The sequence below is a fragment of the Lucilia cuprina genome, chromosome 3 (genome assembly GCF_022045245.1).
Source record: "Lucilia cuprina isolate Lc7/37 chromosome 3, ASM2204524v1, whole genome shotgun sequence".
NCBI lineage: Eukaryota > Metazoa > Arthropoda > Insecta > Diptera > Calliphoridae > Lucilia > Lucilia cuprina.
The window spans coordinates 11,284,601-11,308,627 of NC_060951.1; the positions used below are offsets into that span (position 1 = coordinate 11,284,601).

The 24,027-nt window shown below is 31.3% G+C and overlaps 1 protein-coding gene across 4 annotated transcripts in view; it reads right to left on the reverse strand.

Moving 5' to 3' along the window:
• LOC111684697 (probable serine/threonine-protein kinase DDB_G0282963) overlaps positions 1–24,027 on the reverse strand; it is a 74,403-nt gene that overhangs the window by 17,511 nt on the left and 32,865 nt on the right. Inside the window, exon 1 of one of the 4 annotated variants that reach the window (XM_023446913.2) lies at positions 1,683–1,745. The exons of 2 other annotated variants lie outside the window; for them this stretch is intronic. Coding sequence is in view for 1 of the 2 variants with exons in the window: in XM_023446911.2 (XP_023302679.2) it covers positions 1,687–1,703 (17 nt within the window). In the remaining variant the exon portion in view is untranslated. Of the gene's footprint in view, positions 1–1,682; positions 1,746–24,027 lie in introns of those variants that run through there. One more of the 4 variants, XM_023446911.2, reaches the window with a different exon arrangement.

Here is a 24,027-nt window from a genome sequence, read left to right on the forward strand (position 1 = left end):
ATCAAACCTTAATAAATTTGTACAGCTTTTCTTATTTATTTACATTTTTATGTAAAAGATGCCGACTACTGGGTGATGCCGACATTAGGTGCATTTACCCTATATAATATAAAATGAAAACTATACGCCCCTATTTTTAAAAAAGGTGCAAATGGAAAATATCAATATAAGTAGTTTTTCGATTATATAAAGATTTATATCTTTTGTTTGAATTAGTTTTATCAGCAGATAAAGTAGGTACCTAGTAGGTATGTTGTAGGAACAAAAAAGATAAGCAATATAAATAGAGGGTTTAGTTTAGAAAATTTTAAGAAAATTTGCTTTAAAAAGGCAGTTTTGTTTAAGTTAAATTGACCACACTATTCTTGGAATTAAAGCTCTTTTTTTCATTAAAAATTTCTTGAATTTGAGAAACTTTTTTCTATAGAGAACTTGCTAAAACTTAGACATATTAGAAAAATACAAAATTTTATGAAATGGTCCTTTTAAAAAAAGTTAAGAAAGCTTGCTGAGATTGAGACATTACTTTCTATATAAAATTGGGATAAGAGCTCTCTTTTTTATAAAAAATTCTTGAATTTGAGAAACAGTTCTCTATAGAGAACTTGCTAAAACTGAGGCATATGAAATCAAGGCTTGGTCCTTATAAATAAGTTTAAAAAACTTGCTGAGATTAAGTTTTTTTTAGAAAATTTGATGAAATCGATTGAAATTCTAGAGAAAATTAGAAAATTTTTAATAGATTTGGTTTTCCAATAAGACTTAAAGTTATTTTTATTAAGCTTAAAGGATTTATGATAAATCAACTTTATCGATTTATTTTTCAGCCCTCATGCCATTAAGATTTGGCAAGTTTTGTAATTTTTTTAAATTGCTGCAACCCCTATTGAATATATATGTACAAATGAAACAACAAATGGGACAGTAAATCGACAATCATTTAACAAATTTTAAAATAGGAGCAAAACTTTTAATATTAAACAATGACACACAACACATAACATTTAAACACTGACACATGGTTTATATTTTTATAAAAAAAAGCACTAAATTGACATTACTAACCAAACAAATACATTTCTTATGGAAAATCTTTAAGATTTCTTTTGAGATATAATTGTATAGATATAAGATATATTTCAAGAATTTCACAATTTGTTTATAAATTTTAGTAAATTCCACATTTTTGCGTAATAAATGTAAAGTAAATAAATTTATTATTGAAAATTCATATTAAAGCCAAAAAATAAAATTAAAAACAAAATAATAAAATTAGCACACGTCTGCAAACAATTTATAAAAAAAAATAGAAAAAATCTAAAAAAATATAAAAATCTACAAGGCCGCTTAGCAAAATGAAAAAAAATAAATAAATAAAAAAACAATTTGTTGTTGACTGTATAGTTAAGAAAAAGTATCTCACATTTTGTTTTTTTAGCTTTTAAAATGTTGTTGTTGTTGTTGTTTTCGTAGTGTTGGTGAACTTAGTTAATTTGTATGGGCTGGTAGTAGTAGTAGTACTAGTAGAGACAAAAATGACAACAACAATAATAGTTGTCAGTGACACTTGACAAAAAGAAACATAATTTCATTAATAACTAATTTAAACTAAATTTTAGAAAAAATAAATTAATTATTTTTTTTTATAAAATAAAAAATATTAAAAATTTCAATTTATTTACCTACTTTGTTTTAAGATCCATTTTTATTATTTTTTTTAACTAAAAACTTTGTTTTTATTTATTTCAAGTTTTTTTTTAATTAATTTAATTTTTTTTATAATAAATTCTTATTTATAAATAAATTTTTTTCATATTTTTATTTTAGCTGCGTTTCAAAACCACATGTTTATTTTTATAAATTTTTTTCTTCAAAATCTACTTGTCGTCGTCGTTCTTATGTATATAAATTTTTTATTTTAACAATCAATAATTTTTTTTTATATTTTTTTTCACTTGATTTTTAATCATTTGAAAACACGTTTTTTTCACAAAATAAAATTTCTTATAAATAAATTTTCTGTTCACAATACACAATTTTTTTGTAAGCAATAAATATTTTTAAAAATAAGTTTAACACTGTTTGCTGTTTTCTTTGTAATTTTGTTGTTTTTTCTTATAAACAAATAAACAATATTTTTTTGTAGAAAAAAATAATTATAAAACAAAAAAAATTAAAAAAATATTCCCCTATTAATAATAATTTTCTTTGTTAAATAGGAGAGAGTACGGTGAAAACGTTGTTTTTGCAACAACGACGCCTTTTGTAATGATTATCGTGTCGTTGTTTGGAAAAAATGTTCAATTCATTCTGTGTGTACGGCGTTGGCCGTTTTTTTCTATATTTTTTTTTCTTCACTTCACTTTATTTTGTTTTATTTTTTCGACATACATTTCTACATGTGTATGTATGACGATGTCTACGGCTACAACGAGTATTGTTAATATGATGAGTTGTTGTATTGATATTTTTGTTATTGTCCCACACAAACATAACAACAAAAACAAAACAAAAATGTTCTCTCTTCTTCTTTGATTTTTTTTTTCAAATCAAATCACACTCTCTTTTTTCTGCATAGAAAATAGCCTTATCTTATGTTATGGTTTCTCTTTTGTCATGTTGTGAATAGATTTGTTTACAGCAGAGAGTTAGTGTTGTGTGACTTAAGAAAGAGCGTTTTGTTTAAAAGGGAGAGTTGTACTTGTTAAACTAATAAGAATAACATTAGAGTAGGCTTACCAGATTTATAGATTTAACGTAATGTATAAGGTAAAATTCCCCATTTACCCATCAAGTTTGACGGGCAACTATTTCTACAGAAAATCTACAAAGATGGCGGAGTATTACTTTCTATAGAAAGTTTGCTGAGATTTTGTTGGTAAGTTATTAATATCAAGCCACAAATTTCTTTAGCAGAGATATTTAGGTCAGTTCGAGCTACTTCACAATTTTCCATAGAAAAGGCCTCCTTGCTGAGACTAGGAGGCCTTTATAACTTAAGTTTGTAAGATCGTGAGATCAGACGCAGCTTTACAAAGAAAACTTGTTTAAATTAAAACACAGTTTTCTATCGAATAGTTAGTTAGTAATATATGATTCATTAACTAACTATTCCATAGAAAACTGTGTTTTAATTTAAACAAGTATTTTTTGTAAATCTGCGTCTAATCTCACGATCTTACAAACTTAAGCTTTCATAAAGGCCTCCTAGTCTCAGCTTGATGGGAAAGAGACACGTTAACCTGAATCATATATTACAGATGAAACATGAGTGAATTGAGATTTTATCAAGAAAAATCGGGTCTGGGATCTACATCGAAAACTGTTTTTTTAATTATTACTCTGGATTTTAGACGTCAGAAGGCAAATAGAGCATTATCAGCTAATACGGTTAAGTCTTACATTTAACTGTATCAGCTGTAAAAGACCCAAAACCGAATGTGTATCAAAACTACACTACATTTTAGACGTCAGAAGGCAAATAGGACGGTATGACTGTATTAGAGTTTATAAGCTAAGCTCTGCATCTTAAGCTAAGCTCTGGATCTTATGGCAAAGAAAGTGCTACAGAGTTTCACTGACCTCTCCACATGCACTACATACGTCTGAATCCTGTGAGTCCGTCTTGCTTTTATCAGGGTCACCGCATAGAATCTTCGTGGTTCTGCCAACTGTTTCATTACTTCAAGAAGCCTTATGGGATTTTCTCACCCATATTTTTAGTTCAGCTTTTGTTGCGTCGAATAGTTTTGCATTTGTCAGGTTAACTGCCTCGAATTCCCTTCCCTTTAAAGCTATTACATTCGCCTTTTCCTTACCGACTACTCCCGAGTGGGCTGGTACTCATATGATGTGAACCTTACCTCTGGGAGAGTATTCAGAGCTTTCTTACAATCCAATACGGTTTAGTTCTATGTGGGCGCCATTTTGTAAATCTTCAAAAACCTCATTTATTTATAATGGTATCGATCATCAATCGATCACTGATTCACCGTATAATCACTTTCGTAGAAGTTGTGAATATAAGGATGAAAACGAGATTGTCTAGCTTTGCAAACGATACAATTTCAAACCTTAGGGTTCGATATATCAGATTTATCAAATGTTCAATTAGAACGACAATCTGCATTTATAACCTTTTCAAAATGGATGAGAACTACAAATTTACACTAAACTGGGCGTAAGCTTTCTTTCTTTATTTCTCTCCGTTCAATGTTTATCTTTTTGGTGTTCCTGTTCTTTTTTCTTACAGGTTTATATACAAAGTGATCAATATTGGAAGTAATTAGGGCTGTAATTCATATGTTACTTGTTTAAACCAACCTAACTATGTTAAGGAAAATGGGTTTCTCAACATCGGGCGATCATTTTATCTTTGAATTTTATATGAAGTTTCCCAATAAAAGCGAGCTTACAACAGGTCCTTAACGACCTAGGTGCATTTTTCGGACTTAATGTAATACCTATACTTATCAATTAATCGAAAAATCCTCATTTGACATCAGTTAGTATAAACATAAACTAAAGATTTCAAAGACATTGTAAGAAAAACATTGACGTTGAAAAATTTCATAATAACGATTAGATTAATTTCAAGTTTTAGAAAATATGAAAAAATATTTTGACAGCTGTAGTCAACATTTGGCAACCTTCCTTTTGATATAGTTGGTGCCTACCAGAGTTTTATAACATGAGTTTTATAGTATCAGTTCTACAACAAAATTTTTGTTGTGTTTACGTTTGTTGTATTTTTTGAGAGTTAAATTTGACAAGAATAAACAATCAGCTGATTTATCGACTTATTCTTGTATTTAGAAAGTTACATATTCTTCTCAAATTGATAATTTCTTGTTGATCTGGCAACTCAAATTACAAAACAAAAAAATCCACGTTGTTTAGTGCAAAAAAAAAAAAAATAAATAAAAACACACACAGAAAAATGACAAAATAATTCAAGCAACAAAACACTCTTCTTCAACAGTAAATGAACCCCAACCTAAGCGCTCTTTAGAAACAACCCGCATTAAACTCTCTTAATTTCTTAAATTATCTGTGTTAGTATTTATTTTTTTAATAAAATCTAAATTTTATTACAATGAAAATGAAGAAGAAAGCTAGCGAATGCCTTTACTTCGTACGATTTGTTTGTTGTTTTTATTTTAGTTTTTTTTGTTATTGTCATTTATTGTATACTTTCTTTTGCATTTTGTTTTGAAAACATTTCTTTGTTTAACATTTATAATACTTAATATAATGTTGTTGTTTTGCTAGATTTTGTTTTCTTTATTAGTGGTAATGCGTCGTCTGTCTTTCTTTTTTTTTCTCTCTCTCTGTTTCTGTCAGTCATTTGCAATGTGTTCGTGTTAGTAGTATGTTTTTTTGTTTAGTGTGGGGTCTTGGAGCTTTTCTTTATTAAAACACTTAGAAAACTATTAAAAAAAAGTATAGAAAAAAATGGTTGTTCATAAAAATAAACAAATGAATAAATAAATAAAAGAGAGCATAAAATGTTTTGTGCTCTACTCTGTCAGAAAAAAAGTGGATTGTTTTTGGTATATTTATATTCTATTAACACGCGGAGTTCTTATGCAATTAACACCTTTTTTCCTTTAGAGGGCATTCAATGGCTCAATTTTTTTTTGTTTATGATATTGTTATAAATTGTTGTTGTATGTTTATAGGTTTGTAATCCACTACGTTATCGTAGTGAGTTTGTTAGGTATTAACATTAAAGTCGAGTTTTAATGTTTTCTTTAAAAAGCGTAATCAATTTTTTTCTATTTAATGACAATTACATTGAAAATGTCTTGACAAACTGTCAAAAACTGTAGAATATTTTTGTTGATTGCATAAAATACTTGAATTTTAAAATTTCTTTATGTACCTACCTATGTTTAATTATGTATTTAAAGCTATTTATAGAAAACAAAAAAAACACTTTAAATAAATTAAAAAAAAAAATAAATAAATCTCGTGACTTTTGCTTAATGAGATCTGAAAACAAAAAATAAATTGCGGTTAATTTTGAAATGTGTATAGGAGAGCATTATTTAAATTATTTTCATAAACAAAAAAAAAATACCAAAGACAGAACTAAACACCTTGTTCGGCAAATAAATTAAAATGTGGAAAATATTATTTGCTCATGTGTATAGACTTGCTATAAACCCTACATATTCTACAATGTAATTACAAAATCAATTATTAAACAACGAAAACAGAAAAGAAAAACATTTAAATCATTACTTAATGCTGATAACAAACTACACACATCATTGAATCTCTACACATTTTATTAAGAAAATTAAATTAACTTTAGAAATAAACACACACACACAAACGAATTGTACTCCACACCAGTAGTTTCAATAATAAAAAAAATTACCATATGTCAACAAAATGTCAAATAACATAATAAAAACAAACTAAAAGTAAAAAAAGTAAAGAGTATTGAGTAGCAATACAAAGCAAAAAAAATATACAACAAAACCTGAGATATAAAAAGAAACAAAACACACACACACACACGTTTAATTTAACAGAGAGAATGTTTTGTTAACAGAATTTCTCCTTAGCCCACAAGAAATTTAAGCAAAAACAGTCCAACAGAGCACAGTGTGGGGAGTGTATATATGAGTTGGGGTAACAGGCAAAGAAGATGAGCCAGTCAGCCAGCAAACAGGGTGACGTCTCTATATACGGTTATGACAACAACTACACCTCATCAGTCAGAGCCAGTAGCAGCAACCATACGCTAAATTAATGATAATCACACATAATAGACTCGTGACTTTAGTAGCAAAACAAACTACTGATGGGCAATAGCAGCACTATACTAATCACTCGACCACGAGACTAGACCGAAACTACACATACCATACCTTTTAATACAATATATGTGCTTACATATGTATGTATGTAAATACATTCATTCGTATACCATACTAAATGCCGGGGCCATTATTAGAGTACTCTAGTATCTAGTATAACATCATTATCATGTACCTACAAAGTTAGATAAACATTTAAATATACGAATTGTTAGTTAAGACACTTACAATTGTGCCGTTTCTTTTAAGGTATTTTAAGTTTACATTAGTAGTATGTAACACTTAGCAAATAGATAGCAACAAAAATTCAATTATCTGTGACTGTATAGTACCGCTTGTTTGCTTGCCTGCCAAAAAAATAAAATGCCAATATCTGTTAGCCGTTGGCAACGGGTGGTGTCAAGTTTAGGGGAAATTTTTTATATTTTCTTTAAAAGTTTTAGGCCAAATTAAGTGTTTAAGTAAATTTTTAGTTATTATTTATAAAACTATAAATCTGCAATAATATATTTTCATTTGCATACCAAACAGAACTTTTAGAACATGCTCAAGGTTGTAAAATTGTTATATTCTCAATTCATAAATTGCAATCAATAGGGATTGCTTGTATGTTAGGTGAACAAGTTGCTCGCGTGTTTAAGCCACGCACGTGAGTCAATCACATTGATCAAGATAAAGGAAATAAAGAAATGATTGTATTAAAGCTGAGAATTGCTTATCAAAGAATGGTTTAGAGGTCCTGTAGTCAATATCGGCCAGATTGAATTATATGGAAATTAACGGCTTTGGGCCTTAAAAAAGATGATCAAAATACCCATAGGAAAATGATACTGACTTACGATAAACACAGAAAACATAAGTAATTGTAATCATTATGACGTCAAAGCATATTTAACAGCGTGAACTTATTAGACAACTCACCACAGCCCCTTTGTGCTTCTTACACGGCGGTGGCAATAATTCTGTAGGTCCATGTACACGCTCTTTGCTCAAATACTCGTGCTATCTAATCTCTGTTCCGTTTCATTAATTTCAAGATGTACGATATAACTTTGAGGAAAAAGGAATTTCGCGGTAACCGAGAAAGGACTTAGACCTGTCTGCTATGCAGACGATGCCGTAATACTTTTAAAAGGAAAAGGATCCAAATTGCTTGTGTAGAAGAGCCGAGGCTCAACCGAGAGGCCTCAATGTTAACCCGGAAATTTGCCTTTTCTCAAAAAAGACAAAAATACGTATACCGAACCCATGCTTCCTGGGCAAGAATATACCAGAGACAAAGTTAAGTACTTAGGTGTAATCCTCGACCGAAAATTAAAATGGAAACAACACATAGAGGATAGAATCTACAAGGCACAAGGAGAACTATAGGCATGAAATGGGATCTTAGTCCTACTATGACAAATTGACTTATAGAAGTGTATTTAAACCAATTCTTGCTTATGCTTCAATAATCTGGTGGACTGCTTTAGACAAAAAAGTGCAATATCAAACTACTTCAGGGCGTACGAGCTGCTTGGGTATAAGTGGTGGCATGTGTACAACTTCAACCAAGGCTCTGGAAACGTTGCTAGATATTCCACCCATTGAAACATATTTAAGATATGAAGCGGCGCTTACAGCTGAACGGCTTTTTATTTTAGGCGTACTGGCCAATTGGAAAGTTATACATAATCATCGGACATGCCTGATCGTATACCAGACACAGAATATGTCGGAATGACGCTGATCCCTGATAGAATGTCTTGATCAAGGGGAACATTAGAGCAAATACCAATGGCTCTAAATTGGGGTATAAAGTGGGGCTGGGGTTCTATATTGAAAATCCAGAAGCAGAAATATACCACCAATATACCAAATCATAACACATGCTTCCAGGCAGAAGTACGAGTAATAACAGAATGCGTAAATTGGATTAGAATAAATATGGCGCCAATAGCGCTTAATATATTTACCGACAGCCAGAAGGCTGTGGGTGAGAGAATTCCATAAGACCTCTTGGAATAATGAAACAGTGGGTAGAACCACAAAAATGCTATGGAGTGTCCCTGATGAGAGCAAGACGAAAAATCTCCTCAAAATGAGCAAGTCTGAAGTTAATATGACAGTACGTATTCTGTGTGTCCAGTATTTATGCGGATTTAGACGTATGTATATCATGTGAGAAGACAGTGAAACTCTGGAGCACTTTCTTTGCCACTGCCAGGCGTTCGTCGAAGTTCGATCCATGTATCTTGGAAGTGATGTCGTTCTTAGGAATTTCGTTCAGGAAACTGAGTTTCTGAACACTGAAAAATAATTCATTCAGTTCCCCACTTTTTGTTATCATGATAAGAAGCGCACAACAGGCTCGATTGTAGTCTAGGTGTATTTCTTCGGATTTGATGTAGTATACATCCTCCTATCAACCTAACCTAAATTTCATGATACGAAAACATTACTTAGGCAGATGATATGGCCTCTTTTGATTTGACAACAGCACTTAGAGTTGTAATCGGTAGACCAAAATACGACACCTACTCACATGTCTGGGTTTTGCAGTTCACAGTAAGGAAATTTTAAAATTTTTTAAACGAAATTTAATATTGTGTATACTATTATTAAGTCCCATAGTCACTTCTCTTTATAGTATCTGTAGTCTCAGCAACATCTCCGAACTTATCTACAAAAGTAGAAAGTATATAGATCCACTTTTAGCATTTTACGCATCAGGGCATCCGACTTGTAACTTGCAGCACACAACAACATTGTTTTTACTTTGTTGACAACCGCATATAATGCGAAAAAGCGTAAAGCGCATGGTGTGGACCTCCAGTGTAATGGTAACAATTAAACTTTCATCTAAATAATACCACTTATTATCAGAGACTGAAAATAACTGGGGCACATAACCAAATTGATTGTGATTTGCATTAAGCCCTTGTTTATTCGATCTCACTTCAAAATATACATATTACTTTCAATAAAAACGTAATTGTTAAAGTGGATATCGTGAAAAATCGCTGATTCAATTTTACAAATTAATTTTAAAAATCTTTTAAATCATATACATAAGTATATGACTTACATATGTAAGTCATATATGGGTATTACCCAACACAATATTCATAAATAATTGAGTAATGAATGATTAACAATTTTTGTGAAAATTTAAAAAAATTTTAAACACATTTTCAAAAAATCATATATAAACTTTTTTCCGTATATCCTTATAAGTTAACAAATTTTCTACACAATTTATGAGAAATTCTTACATTGACTGATGCTAGTTAACGAAGTCATAGTTATAAAAACATCATATTATTAAAATATACTCTTCTCTATGGAGTGAGAAACAAGAAACCAAATCTAGTATATTTTTTTTTACATAGAAAAGAAAAACATAAAAACATTTTCGAAAAGTAAAATAAATGTATAAAATGTTTATACATAATTGAATTCCTGGCAAAACACTAAGTTTACCAAGTTAACACACATACGCTATTGGCTTAAGGAACTCTTACACATATACAGACATGAATTTAGTAGTGTATGTGTGTATCTATAGATGTGCCCTCATTGAATTTTATCTTTATTTTCATTTTCTTTTGGATATTATTAGTAGGATTTGTTTATTGTCTTTACATGTGATTTTTCCTGTTTAGATGATATTTTACCACGGTTTTAACTTTTGTCTTCTATGGCGGAGCTCGTTGTTGTTATATCCATCACCATCGTGAGAAGGGTATATATAAGTTTGTCATTCTGTTTGTAATTTCTAAGAAATAATTTTCCGACCCTTTAAATTATATATATTCTTTATAGATAGAGGAATCGATTTAGCCATGTCTGTCTGTATGTTGAAATCAGTTTTTCGGAAGACCCCAGATATCTGCGAGATCGAATAGCTATAGCTATCGAACGCTATGTAAAATCAGAAATTGCAAAAAAACAAAAACATGTGTGTTGTTATTGGCTAAAAACTTATGTTAGAACCCATAAAAGGGAACTTTTTGGTACTTTTTCGTTTATCAAAAGGTACTTTTTAAATATTCTGTAATATTGAACCTAGTTACATGAAAATAGGCATGTAAGGCCCGGATTAGGCGAGAACACAAAAGGGGGGCTTTTTGGTACTTTTCGTTCTACAAAAGGTACTTTTAGAATTTTCTATAATATTGAACATAATAACATGAAATTAACTATGTAGAGGCCGAATAAAGTGAGAACCCAAATAGGGGGCAATTTTGTTATTTTTTATACCCTACACTACTTTAGTATGGAAGGTATATTGGGTTTGTGAGGGTATATTGGGTTGTGATAGTCTATAGTCTCTTCTATAGTTTAGTCTATAGTCAATAGTTTATAGAATAGTATATAGTCTAGTATATAGCCTATAGTTTATAGTATAGTCTATTCTGTAGTCTAGTCTATAGTCTAGTCTTTACTTTTTGAATTTTCTTTAAAATTGAACTTAGAAACATGAAATTAAGTATGCAGAGTCCGGATTATGTGAGAACCTACAAAAGGGAATTTTGTTAATAATTTTTGTACTGGCTACCATATTTAACACATTATGGTAAAGGGTATATAAGATTCGGCACAGCCAAATATATGTTCCAATGTTTCAAAGAAAACATGGAACATAACTTTTAAAATCTTAAACAAGATAACTAACTATGCCATGCATTTTGGGAAAACTATAACCAATATACTATTAAATTAATTACAATTAATTAGCTAGAGTAGATTATAGTCATAATCTGGTCTATAGAATGTAATCTAGACCATAATCTAGTATAGGCTATTGTCTATATTAAAGTTTAGTTTATAGTCTATAGTCTAGGCTATACTCTAGTCTTTTCTATAGTCTAGTCTAATATAGTCAAGACTAGTTCAGTCTATAGCGTATGGACTATAGTCTAGACTATAGCCTAGTTCATAGTCTATAGTTTATAGTATAGTATATAGTATATAGTCTATAGTCTATAGTCTAGTCTATAGTCTAGTCTATAGTCTAGTCTATAGTCTAGTCTATAGTCTAGTCTATAGTCTAGTCTATAGTCTAGTCTATAGTCTAGTCTATAGTCTAGTCTATAGTCTAGTCTATAGTCTAGTCTATAGTCTAGTCTATAGTCTAGTCTATAGTCTAGTCCATAGTCTAGTCTATAGTCTAGTCTATAGTCTAGTCTATAGTCTAGTCTATAGTCTAGTCTATAGTCTAGTCTATAGTCTAGTCTATAGTCTAGTCTATAGTCTAGTCTATAGTCTAGTCTATAGTCTAGTCTATAGTCTAGTCTATAGTCTAGTCTATAGTCTAGTCTATAGTCTAGTCTATAGTCTAGTTATAGTCTAGTCTATAGTCTAGTCTATAGTCTAGTCTATAGTCTAGTCTATAGTCTAGTCTATAGTCTAGTCTATAGTCTAGTCTATAGTCTAGTCTATAGTCTAGTCTATAGTCTAGTCTATAGTCTAGTCTATAGTCTAGTCTATAGTCTAGTCTATAGTCTAGTCTATAGTCTAGTCTATAGTCTAGTCTATAGTCTAGTCTATAGTCTAGTCTATAGTCTAGTCTATAGTCTAGTCTATAGTCTAGTCTATAGTCTAGTCTATAGTCTAGTCTATAGTCTAGTCTATAGTCTAGTCTATAGTCTAGTCTATAGTCTAGTCTATAGTCTAGTCTATAGTCTAGTCTATAGTCTAGTCTATAGTCTAGTCTATAGTCTAGTCTATAGTCTAGTCTATAGTCTAGTCTATAGTCTAGTCTATAGTCTAGTCTATAGTCTAGTCTATAGTCTAGTCTATAGTCTAGTCTATAGTCTAGTCTATAGTCTAGTCTATAGTCTAGTCTATAGTCTAGTCTATAGTCTAGTCTATAGTCTAGTCTATAGTCTAGTCTATAGTCTAGTCTATAGTCTAGTCTATAGTCTAGTCTATAGTCTAGTCTATAGTCTTGTCTATAGTCTATAGTCAAAGCTATAGCATAGTTTATAGTCCAGTCTATTGTCTAGTCTATAGTCTAGACTATAGTACCATCTTCTATTCCAGACCCGGGGTACTTATCTGTTTCGTCGCAGTCACAGTAGCTCCAACGGCAGTCAGACCTGTGGCTTACATCTGAGTACTCACGATACCCTTGGATATTTTAGCATCTTCCACCAAGGACATAGGGCCGTCTTTATTGTCTGACATTTAATGGTGACTACCCGCAGCAGAGGTTTGCCACTTTATAGAATTTTTTTTTTTTTTTTTTGATCCACACTATACATTTATATGTATTATACATATCTATCTTTGAGTTTATGAATAAAAAAACTGAATGAGTATTGTTGCGGGGTACGATTGTTGTTGTTCATGTACATTGACCGTCACATAGAGCTACTTGAATTCCTGCAGTTAGACAATGAGTCAATGCGAGCGAACACTAACGTAAGATTTTAGCCTGTTTCTTTGTAATCTATGGGGGACGATTGACTTCCTTGTAGGACAAGCACATGTTGAAGTAGCTAGTCAACTGGACAATCGATGACTAGGGTTACCTCTAAGTGGTAGTTTAAATACGTAGTTTAGGACTTTCAGACTGAACTGATGGGATATATTTCATTAGTTCTACGAGTGCGAGAGAATTGAAAATTTATGTTAAATAAAGTTTATGGCAATGCACGGTCTCGTGTAAACTGTTTAAAAAGATGTAGTGTTAAAAGTTTAGTCTCACCCGTCATATAGTAAATATAGCGACTCACCTGACATGGCACACTCTATAAAAAAGCCTCCTTATTATTCCAATACAAACTTAACTAATTTCTTTCAGATATTTATATTGCCGACCACTGTTGTAAGATGTGTTTGTATATGGAAAATTGGCATTTAATAAGTAGTTCCAGAATATTGATTCTTTAGATGAAAAACTACGGTCATTTACATTCAAGTCTAAATGTAAACTATAAATTTCCGTTATTATTCAAAAAAGTTCAACTTAAAAAAAGAAACACAAAAATTACGAAAATATTGTCCTATATAAGCGGCTGCTTTTGTTGTTGTAAACATTTGTCAGATGACAACAACTATAAAGAAAAGAAAAACTATTTGTGTTTAAATTTAGAATTGCAGAGGTGGAAAAAAATCTTGCATACTACACTCTCGCTCACACATTTGTATGCATAGACTTTCATACTCAAACGAAAGAAAAACTTTTTCCCCAAAATTATTAATTTTTTTCTATTTTAGTTTCTAATATGTATCTCTAATACATGTTTACAAATGTTTTTTTTTATGTATAAACAAAATTAATTAAAAAAAAAATATCTAATCAAATCAAAATGTTTATCATTTTAAAATTTCAACTCTCATTTTTTTTAGATTTCAACTAAAAATTAAACTAGTTTTGATATATGAGTAAACAAAATAAACAATTTGTTTAAGTTGTTAAATATCAACACGCAATGATTAGCAAAAAAAAAACTATTCAAAAAAAAAAAAAAAGAAACAAAAATAAATAAATTTTAATAAAAAAGACACACTAACAAATATAGAAACGAACATTAAGAAAACACGCGCTTTTTCTGTCTTAGGACCAAGGTTGCATATATGTAGTTTCATCGCCACACGTTTCATGATTATCGCACTTTAATGAAAAAAAATTAATGAAAATCTATTGTAAAAGATATCAATACTAAATACATACAAACAAATTTTGATAATGAAAATTTTTAGAATAATGTTTTAAAATTGCAATTGAGGTATAAAGAAATTTAAAAACTAGTTTCTATGCCGCTAGTTTCCACTAGTGACTTAGAAGAAGTTCCGCTAACTGTTAGTGCTGAGCTTTTTATTTAGAAATCTATACTATGGATCAAATATCTAACATTCGGAGATATGAATAAAATGTATAACAGAAACACTTAATTAAGAGATGTTTTGCGCGGTTCAGTAGTGATGATTTTGACACGGAAGACAAAGATCTTGTCTTCTTTAGTTTCTTTAATTATTTTGCATCTAATTCACTTATTAAGCACGAATTTAGTTTCGGTAATTGTTTCCACTTTAGTACAACGATTGATCACCGAAGCTTATGGTGAATGAATGTCGAAGTGCTTTACGTGAGAACCTCTGGCGTGTTGTTCTATCTCACGGTGGTACTTTTTCAACCACTGGGTGAGTAAAAACAACTCACCACTGCCCCTTTGTGTATATTACACGCAGGTTGCAATTTTTGTACATGGATTGAGCCGGTCCATGTACAAGCACTTTGCTCGAGTATTTGAGCTATCTAATCTCTGGCCATTGCTTAACTGCTGAGATGTAAAACATCTCTTCCGTTTACAATCAAGCAGATGGGATAACCTCTGTTGATTTGGCAACAGCACTTAGATACGTAAACCGTAGACCGAAGTACGTATCCATCAAATAAGCCGAGACTTTGTTCTTATCCACAGAGACACACTGTAGTAATTCAAGGAAGTAAAATTCAATGGTATCATTCGTATATGATACCTTTCATTCATCATCGCACAACCCAGCACACAACTCATTTATCTGACACAATTCATAAGAGAAAAACATACGACAAATTCATTATAAGTAGACGGGTGGGGTGAGGCCTGCCGGACCCCAAATTCATCCCGTACCATATGCAATTAATACCAATTCATTTCCAACGCATAGTCCCACAGTCCCTACTCTGTGGGGTATCTGTTGTTTCGGCAACAGCACCGATCTTATCCCGAAATATTTACTTTACCTTACATTAGTCTTTTAACCGCAACTCATTCTTCGCGAATTTGGGTTTTAACCACAGCCGAAGGAACCTCAACCAACTGACCAGCCAGGACATAGTCCTGCGGGCAACTGGCCACCCGTAGTACCAGATTATGTGGTTCTCTGGTTAGACCTCGTTTCAATCTATGCAAGGAAAAGCCATGTTAATAACACCTCTGTTCCCCGGGATTGAAATAACACCAAGGTGGAGTTTTCACCATGACCCCGGGTGAATGAATGACGAAAGATTAACGTGAGCACCTGCCTTGATGGCCTTATCTCACGGTGGTCTTTTTCATCCACTAGATAGACTAGAGACTGTCTACCACGCGCCCCTGAATTCCTCTATGAAGAAGAACTCAGGTAGTAATTTTTTTACAAGGATGTCCGGTCCATGTGCAAGCACTTTGTTGAAGTACTTGAGCTATCTAATCTCTTGCCATAGCAGCCCCGTTGCGGAATGACAGGCCGCATTAGAATTAATCCGCGTACCCCGACAATAAAAACGCAATCACTGGTCTAAAGTAAATAGACAATGCGGAAGTGACCACCCTTAATGATGCCATGAAAGAATTGCATTATTAAAAATGCAATCTCCATCATCTTAACCTCTTTAAGCCCGCGCAACCACACTACTGAGATGGCTCTGTTGTTTTGGCAACAGCACCTAGAGACATATTTGGTAGCCCGAAATATCCAATAAAATGGATCAGGATCCCTCTTTTATGAACCGATCAATGTAACAAAGTAAGTAGGAATTTCCAAAGTCAATTAATTCCAATAATTGCCCCGACAAATAGTCGCGCAGCATGTATCAATATATCCTGTTGAGATGGCAACAGCACCGAAGAACTTCCCCGAAGCGTAAAAAGGCATAATAAATCAGTACTAATCTCCAATATATGGAGACTTTCCCGATCTTCCACCAATTTTAGGATCAGTTCCATTCCCATGATCATAAAGATCAATCTACGGAATGACAGTCAACCATTGAATACCGACCTGACAATTTCCCAGCATATAATGGCGTCCCACTACCCGAACGGTAGGAGATACCAGCATGCTGCTTTGTGCACAGACCTGTTCGAAGAGAGATTTATCCAACCCATTAGGTATAGGACATATTAGTCCTTAAACCAACATTCTTTCCCCGCGATTTTGGGTATTAAACCACAGCCACTATGTGGATCCCGAAGGAACCTCAACCAACTGACTAGCCAGGTTATAGTCCTGCGGGCAACTGCCCACCTGTAGTGCCAGATTATATGGTGCTCTGGTTAGACCTCATGCCAAATCATTCCGAGGCGAAGCCAAGGATACATTTGTAAAAATCTTTCAAAATAAAGATAAACATTTGAAAATGTTACGTATTTTTATACAAACATCCAATATTTTGGTTTGAATGGTTGAAAAACCTAAAAAAGGCTTAAAAATCAAAACAAATCCTTATCGTCTGGCAATCCTACTTGTGATACTTATAAACAAAACGTCAGTTTTACAACAACCATAATACGACATGTGAGGGACTCTAGAAGCAAAGGCAGCAATCTCCATTTTATTCATGAACTTTTTGAACAATTTTGAATAAAATTTGCTCTACATCTTCTTATAGATTTATTTTACTGTGTTAGTAGAAAAATACTTTTTGAAATAAATTTTTTTCAATCCTACTTGTGATACTTATAAACAAAACGTCAGTTTTACAACAACCATAATACGACATGTGAGGGAGTCTAGAATCAATGGCAGCAATCTACATTTTATTCATGAACTTTTTGAACAATTTTGAATCCAATTTGCTCTACATCTTCTTATAGATTCATTTTACTGTGTTAGTAGAAAAATACTTTTTGAAAATAAAGTTTTTTTTTATTCAAATCAAAAAATACAGAAATAGCTAACTTTGATTCTACACTCCTCATGTATTTGTTTGTTTTTTGATTATTATTATTATTAATAAACACAGAGTTGCAACTTAGTTGTCAATACTGACGGCATGCTTAGAGCAACAAATGGTGGATTTTACAATTGCGGTGGCATTTTTGCTATATTTAAGTAAAACATACATACATAGGTATATACAAATACGTACATGTATGTATAACAAACGTAATTTATAATTTTTACACTTGTAGGGTAGAGTGTGGGTAAAGACAAAAAATATATTAAAGCAAAATCACATTTAATGTGGTTAATTAGGTTCGCAACTAAATGCAAGATAAGATAAAAATAAATTATTTAAAATGAAGAAAAGAACAAGAAAATGTAAATATGTATAGGTAAAAGAAAAAAATGAAAGTTATACAACAAAACGACGCTAAACGCATTCTTGAAAATATAAAAACGAACGAGTGAATCGAACACAATAATAAAAACAACGTGTTTTTAGGTATTATTTTAATGTTTGTATGTGAGTTTAGTGGTGTAAACACACACGCACACACAAAAAAATCACCAATAATACAACAATAACAACAACAATTTCAAAAAATAACTTATAGAAAAATTCTTATTGGGAACGACGCCAAACACTCACTCACTAATCATTTAAAATATAAATATAACAACAAACACATTAGAGCAATGGCTACAATGACGACGTCGGCGTTGACGACTATAACAAAATAAACGGACAACCGAAGCAAAAGAATAAAAAAAACAAATCCGCAATTTGAGTTGTTAAATACAAAGTTAGAGAAAAACTATGAGAGAAACTATTGTTTTATTTTTAAACAAGAACTATAGCAAAAAAGAACAAAAACTACTGCAGCAACAACAACACAAAAGTACTACATTTATAAAACGATACAATTCTTCTATACAATAAACAATCTTTGAATTTTATTTTATTTTCGTTTAACAACAATTATAGAATGTTTTTGTTTAGTGTGAGTGTGTTTATACCCTACACCACTCCCTTCAAACATTTGAAAGTCAAAATGATTGCGGTTTTTTAAAGACGACACGTTATTAATGCTTCTGGATGATACGCAGAGGTAAGTATACATTTTACAAAAACAATATTAATTTTGCAAATACATTACTTCTGAATGATTGTATACATGTATAATTCTTTAAGAACAATATCATTTTCGGGTCCAAAAAAATTTTAAAGTTCTATTATAATAATTACTAGCATACCCTACTAGCTTCGCTACCCTAACTATGTTCAATGTCGTAAAACTATCAAAAACGGAAAAAACGACCGTGAGTTCCGGTTAACCATTATAAAGAATCCATTTGAAGAATAGAAAAGTACCAAATAGTTCCCACTTCCAGAATATTATTCAGTCAAGACCATGTATGTTAAAATTAATGTTCCTAGGTTGAATATTTTAGAAAATTAAAAAAGTACAATTTATGAGATAAAAAGTAGTAAAAAGTTGTCTCTTAAAGGATCTTATTCAATAAGGACCGTGTATGTTTAATAATCATATGTTTTCAGTTCATATTAAAGAACATACATAGAGTATCATTTGAAGGAAGAAAAAGTACCAAAAGTGGAATAAAGTTTACCTAAGTGGAAAGTACTAATAAAAAGAGTACAATGTTTCCCCTTTTCGCTTAGAAGTATACTTTTTCGACAATTAAGTTTATAAAATGTTCCGTATTTAAATCTACATATATATCACAGATAAAACTCAAACGATTCAAATCTGTATTCATTTATTGTGCTTTAAAAAAGGTACCAAACAATTTACTCGAATTTGGTCCTTAGTACTCGAATTCCAAAATAATATACCAGAAGCTTATTTTGTGTGAGTAAATAAACTACATTTTGAAATTTTATAAAAGTTGGCTCAATGAGTTTGAATAGAATTAAATTTCCCGTTTTCCCCTTTTTGGTACTTTTTTACCCAGTGAAATAGCAAAAACTTTATTACAATAAATATTACAGAGTTAGTCCGTAATTAAATATGAATAATTCAATAAACCGAAAAAGTTTTCTTAATGTGCTAAAAAAAAGGACCATAAATACAGTTTTGTCCCTTTTACACTCAAAAAGGACTGAATTTTAAAAAAGTACGAAACAAGTGTCTCATAATTTCGAGAGATGTATCCAAAATATTTAGAAAAATTCGATTATGTTAATTAGTTTAAAAGTTATAAAGGGTTGAAAAAGGTACCAAAATCACCTTTGTTACACATTTTTACCCCTTAAAAGTACGAATTTCAAAAAAGTACCAGACACCCATCTGCTCATTTTAAGAGTAGATAGAGGGGCATTTAAAATTTTTCTTGTATCACTTATATTATGTAAGATATTTAAGAAAACCTGTTTTACCCGTTTTTTTCCCCTTTTTTCCGTAAATGTGCAAATTTTCAAAAATGCCTCCTTAGTGGATCTACATAACCAAAAACACATCTACTGTCAAAATTTCATGATTCTAGTTTCAGCCGTTTGGGCTACTCTAACGCTACTCTTTTATATATAGATAATCTAAATCTAAATTCCCAAAGGCTTCCACAAGATGTGGTGGTGCGATCGTGTGAATTACTTCTGGATGTCTTTTACAATAGCAAATATTTCTATGTATATCTATAGCCGTTTAAAACCTCATTACTCTATGGTGCAGCATATTCTTTGGTCGGTGATGTCCAGTTATAAATTCGTACCTATTTTAAACAAAAACCATGTGTTTTTGTTGTTACCCGTATGTTCGGAAAATTATGTTTAATTTGATTTTTGTTCAAATGTTTTTCGTACACAAATTTGTATGTTCAGTTGTTGTTATTATTTTAATTTATTTATTATTAATATATTTTTTTCGTTTTTGGTTTTTATTTCTCATAAATAGTTGAAAAAAAGGTGCGTGTATTGATGAGCCATATAGTACGTATGCCAAAGATTTTTTGGTTGGGCCTGCCCCTTTTTTTTAGCAAATAGAGGAAATTGTAAATATTTTGTATTGAATAATAAAATCGGTATATAAAAACCAATATACATATATACATTTTTTGTGTTATTTAATAATATAAAGTCTTGTGGTAGCGACTCGAAATTTCTCTTAAAAATTTGTACTTTGAATCCACTTGGAATGGAATTTTAATTTGTACTATGAGACTTTCGCAGAGGACTTTCCCGCACGTTTTACTTTTAGAAACACAATGTAGTTTTATTCACCATTAATAAATTCTGGAAACTGGGAGACTATAAAGTCCATTATGATTCCCTTCGTCGAGTGTGAAGTTTCAAAAATAGATAAACAAAACACTAGATGATATGAACAAGACTATATGTAAAAAGGTCGGGCTATTAAGAACAATTCAACCTGAGAATCTTACCGAATCGATTACCTATAAGAATTCTGTGTGAGAGAAACTGAACTATGTGAGAGAATCTGAATCTGGGTCCTCCTATAAAACCCAGTCATAGAAATTACTAATTATCCTGATAAAACCTAATAGAATGCAAGGGATGAGTTCTCTGTTTAGTTCTCGCATCATAAGTGATTTGATATTTTGCAATCCATTTAACTATTCCAGGGCTGGTTGATGATGTCACGTATTCTCCAAATATCAGCCTATAACAGTGACAGATGTGTGGTTTCAGACTTCTATACTTCTAGTCATATATGACTAGGTTCGAATCTGATCTAGCTATGAAGTTACTGACGAAACTTCATACAACACAGTGTAATAGTAAACTCTTCTTTATATTTATTCCTAAGAGTATTTCTATATTTTACAACAAAACGGGAATGTAACGTATGTCCGACCCCAGATTGATATGATACAGTATGATTTCCTGCGGTTGGAAGCACTACATTTATCAGGTTCTATTTATATTGATATAACCGATATATACATCGATTTTCGAGCCAATATGTACCTATCCCTATTGAAAATTTAAAGTGTTTTCTCGAAGTCTAGAATCGTAATAATAAGACAAGGGGAGTTAAGATGATCAAATCATTTTAACTCGCGCGCAATGAGGACCTAGATACTACAAAATATTCTATAGCCGGCATATAAAAAATGATGTCCAAGACCACTTTTGAAGTACTACTAATGGCAGCAGTAGTGCCAGGAGAAGCACGCTCTATTGAACATCTGCCGATAACTGTTCATTCTCAATGCCTCCACCACCAGACACACAACTTAGAATAGGCCTTATAACAGCAGTTTGTTACTATTTAAGATATGTCCAATCAAATAACAAAAAGTATGCATTAAATTATTCAAATTCCAATGCAATAAATGCAATCTGTTTTATTTAATTTTAAACTCTATATCAATTATAGAGATATTATTAAAGTCATTTATTTTAATTGTTAATAAGCAATCATTTTCATTAAACAAATTCCTTCCAAATAACATGAGTTGCTCAAAGGTAATTGCAATTATTAACACCATTTCCATTTATACATATTTTATAGATTTTCAATAGAATTTTCAGAATTTATAATAAAACCTTTCTAAATTTAAATGATTTAAAAAGTAGAATTTTTTATTTAATATCTCTCTCAAATGAAATGACAATGCTTAAACAGAATGTGAAACCTAAAATAGATATGAACAATTGCCAAAATTGAATGAATAACTTGGCCGATTAAAACAAAACTATATAATGTGAAAACTTCCAAATTAGGTAAAACTACAATCTGCAATCACAATGTTAAACACATTTTCATCTGACAGAAAATTTTCCATTTTAACAAAAAAAAAAAAAAAAAACTGAATCATTTTTCAATTAACACAATCACTTTACTTCTCTTACTCTCTTTCAATGTCAATTTCAATTTATAGTTGGACTTATTTGTGGTCATAATTATAATAATAATAGAAAAAAAGTAAATCCAACTAAACATAATTGCACGCTACAAATATTAAACAGAATAAATGCCGACATTAAGAAGTATTGAAGCATGTCATCTTCTCAAACATAAAAATCTAATCATTAACCAACTGCCACCCATATTCAATGAATGACTGAATGATTAAATGAGCAGAATAGACAAACAAACTCTCTAAGTCTTTCAGAATCGCAAAAGCAAAAAGAAATAAAAAGAAAACGAATTCGAAAAAAAACAAATTAACTGGATATTATATATGTATGTGTGTGGATATGTAATATATACATATATATGTATATAGAGGATGATGGTTGGGCTGTTTTTAGTTTATGTTTGATTGCTTCTTTAGTTTAGACCAGAGATTCTTAAATTTATATTATGGGTTCATGAAAGTTCTTTTTTAAGAACTCCAACTTTCAAGTACTGAAAATTGGAAGATCTAACTGAACCTAGAAAAGGAAGATGTTGGGTTTATAATGCATTTGTCTAGACAAAGGTCATTTCTAAAAGTTAACGTATCCATTAAGATCACACGATTAAAACAGTTCAGAGAGAAAGGTTACCTTGTTTTACACGACTAAGTTCAATGTAGGATCGGATCTCTAACTAGAGCACTCATAACAAATAGTTTTTTTTAAACAATGGCCCATTATTATACATTCAAGAACTACAATTTGAGTTGATCTATAGATCACGAACCAAAAGCTCAAATGTTATTGGCCTTAAAACATTTATTTCAATAAAGTAAACTCCTAGAGCAATGAGTGTACGTTTACAAAAGCGGATTTTACAATATAAAGCCTGTAAAGAGATCGACCAAAAGAAATAGTATGATTAAAGGTGGAAGTACACAACATGCGTTTAGGCGGCTAAGCGTTTTACACTTTATAAGCTGCAAGCTATACACCATTCGCTATTTCGATCGTTTTTATGTTTTTAACACTATTACTGTTTAAAAAACCAAAATTTTACGACTTTGTTTTAACTTTCAATATTTTTCTTTCATTGTTGGTGAAATTTATTTGATATTTGTATATTTTTATTCTACACAAAATAAAATACAACCCTGGTCAGCTGCCGACGCTTCAAAAGTTGCTAAACTTTTCACGGCAGACGCGTTACAAACTACAGTGTGTAACTTATTACATGAACACTATTTCTTCTACACAAAATAAAATACAACCCTGATCAGCTGCCGACGCATTAAAAGTTGTTGAACTTTTCACGGCAAATGCGTTACAAACTTCGGTGTGAACTTATTAAATGAAAATGCACTAGACAGAAGCCTATAACGCGTGTTGTGTACTTCTTCTTTAACAATCAGCCAGTATTAATATTTCGAATCATTAAACGAGATCCTTGCCGATTGTACTACATCTTTTTTTTAGACTTCAATTGGGTTGATTTTGGTTTTAAAAGACAGTTCCATCCAATTGGAACATTTCTGGAAGAATAAGTGCTCGTTAATGTAAAAGACATTAAGATATGGGGCGGCACATACCAATCTTTACTTTAGGTGTATATACTGGACACATTGGAAGGTTATAGACAATCATCGGATGTGCCTGATCGAATACCAGACACAGAATATGTCGAAAACTTTGAAACGCTGATCCCAGATAGATGTTCTTGGTCAAGCGGAACATTAGAACAAATACCAGTAA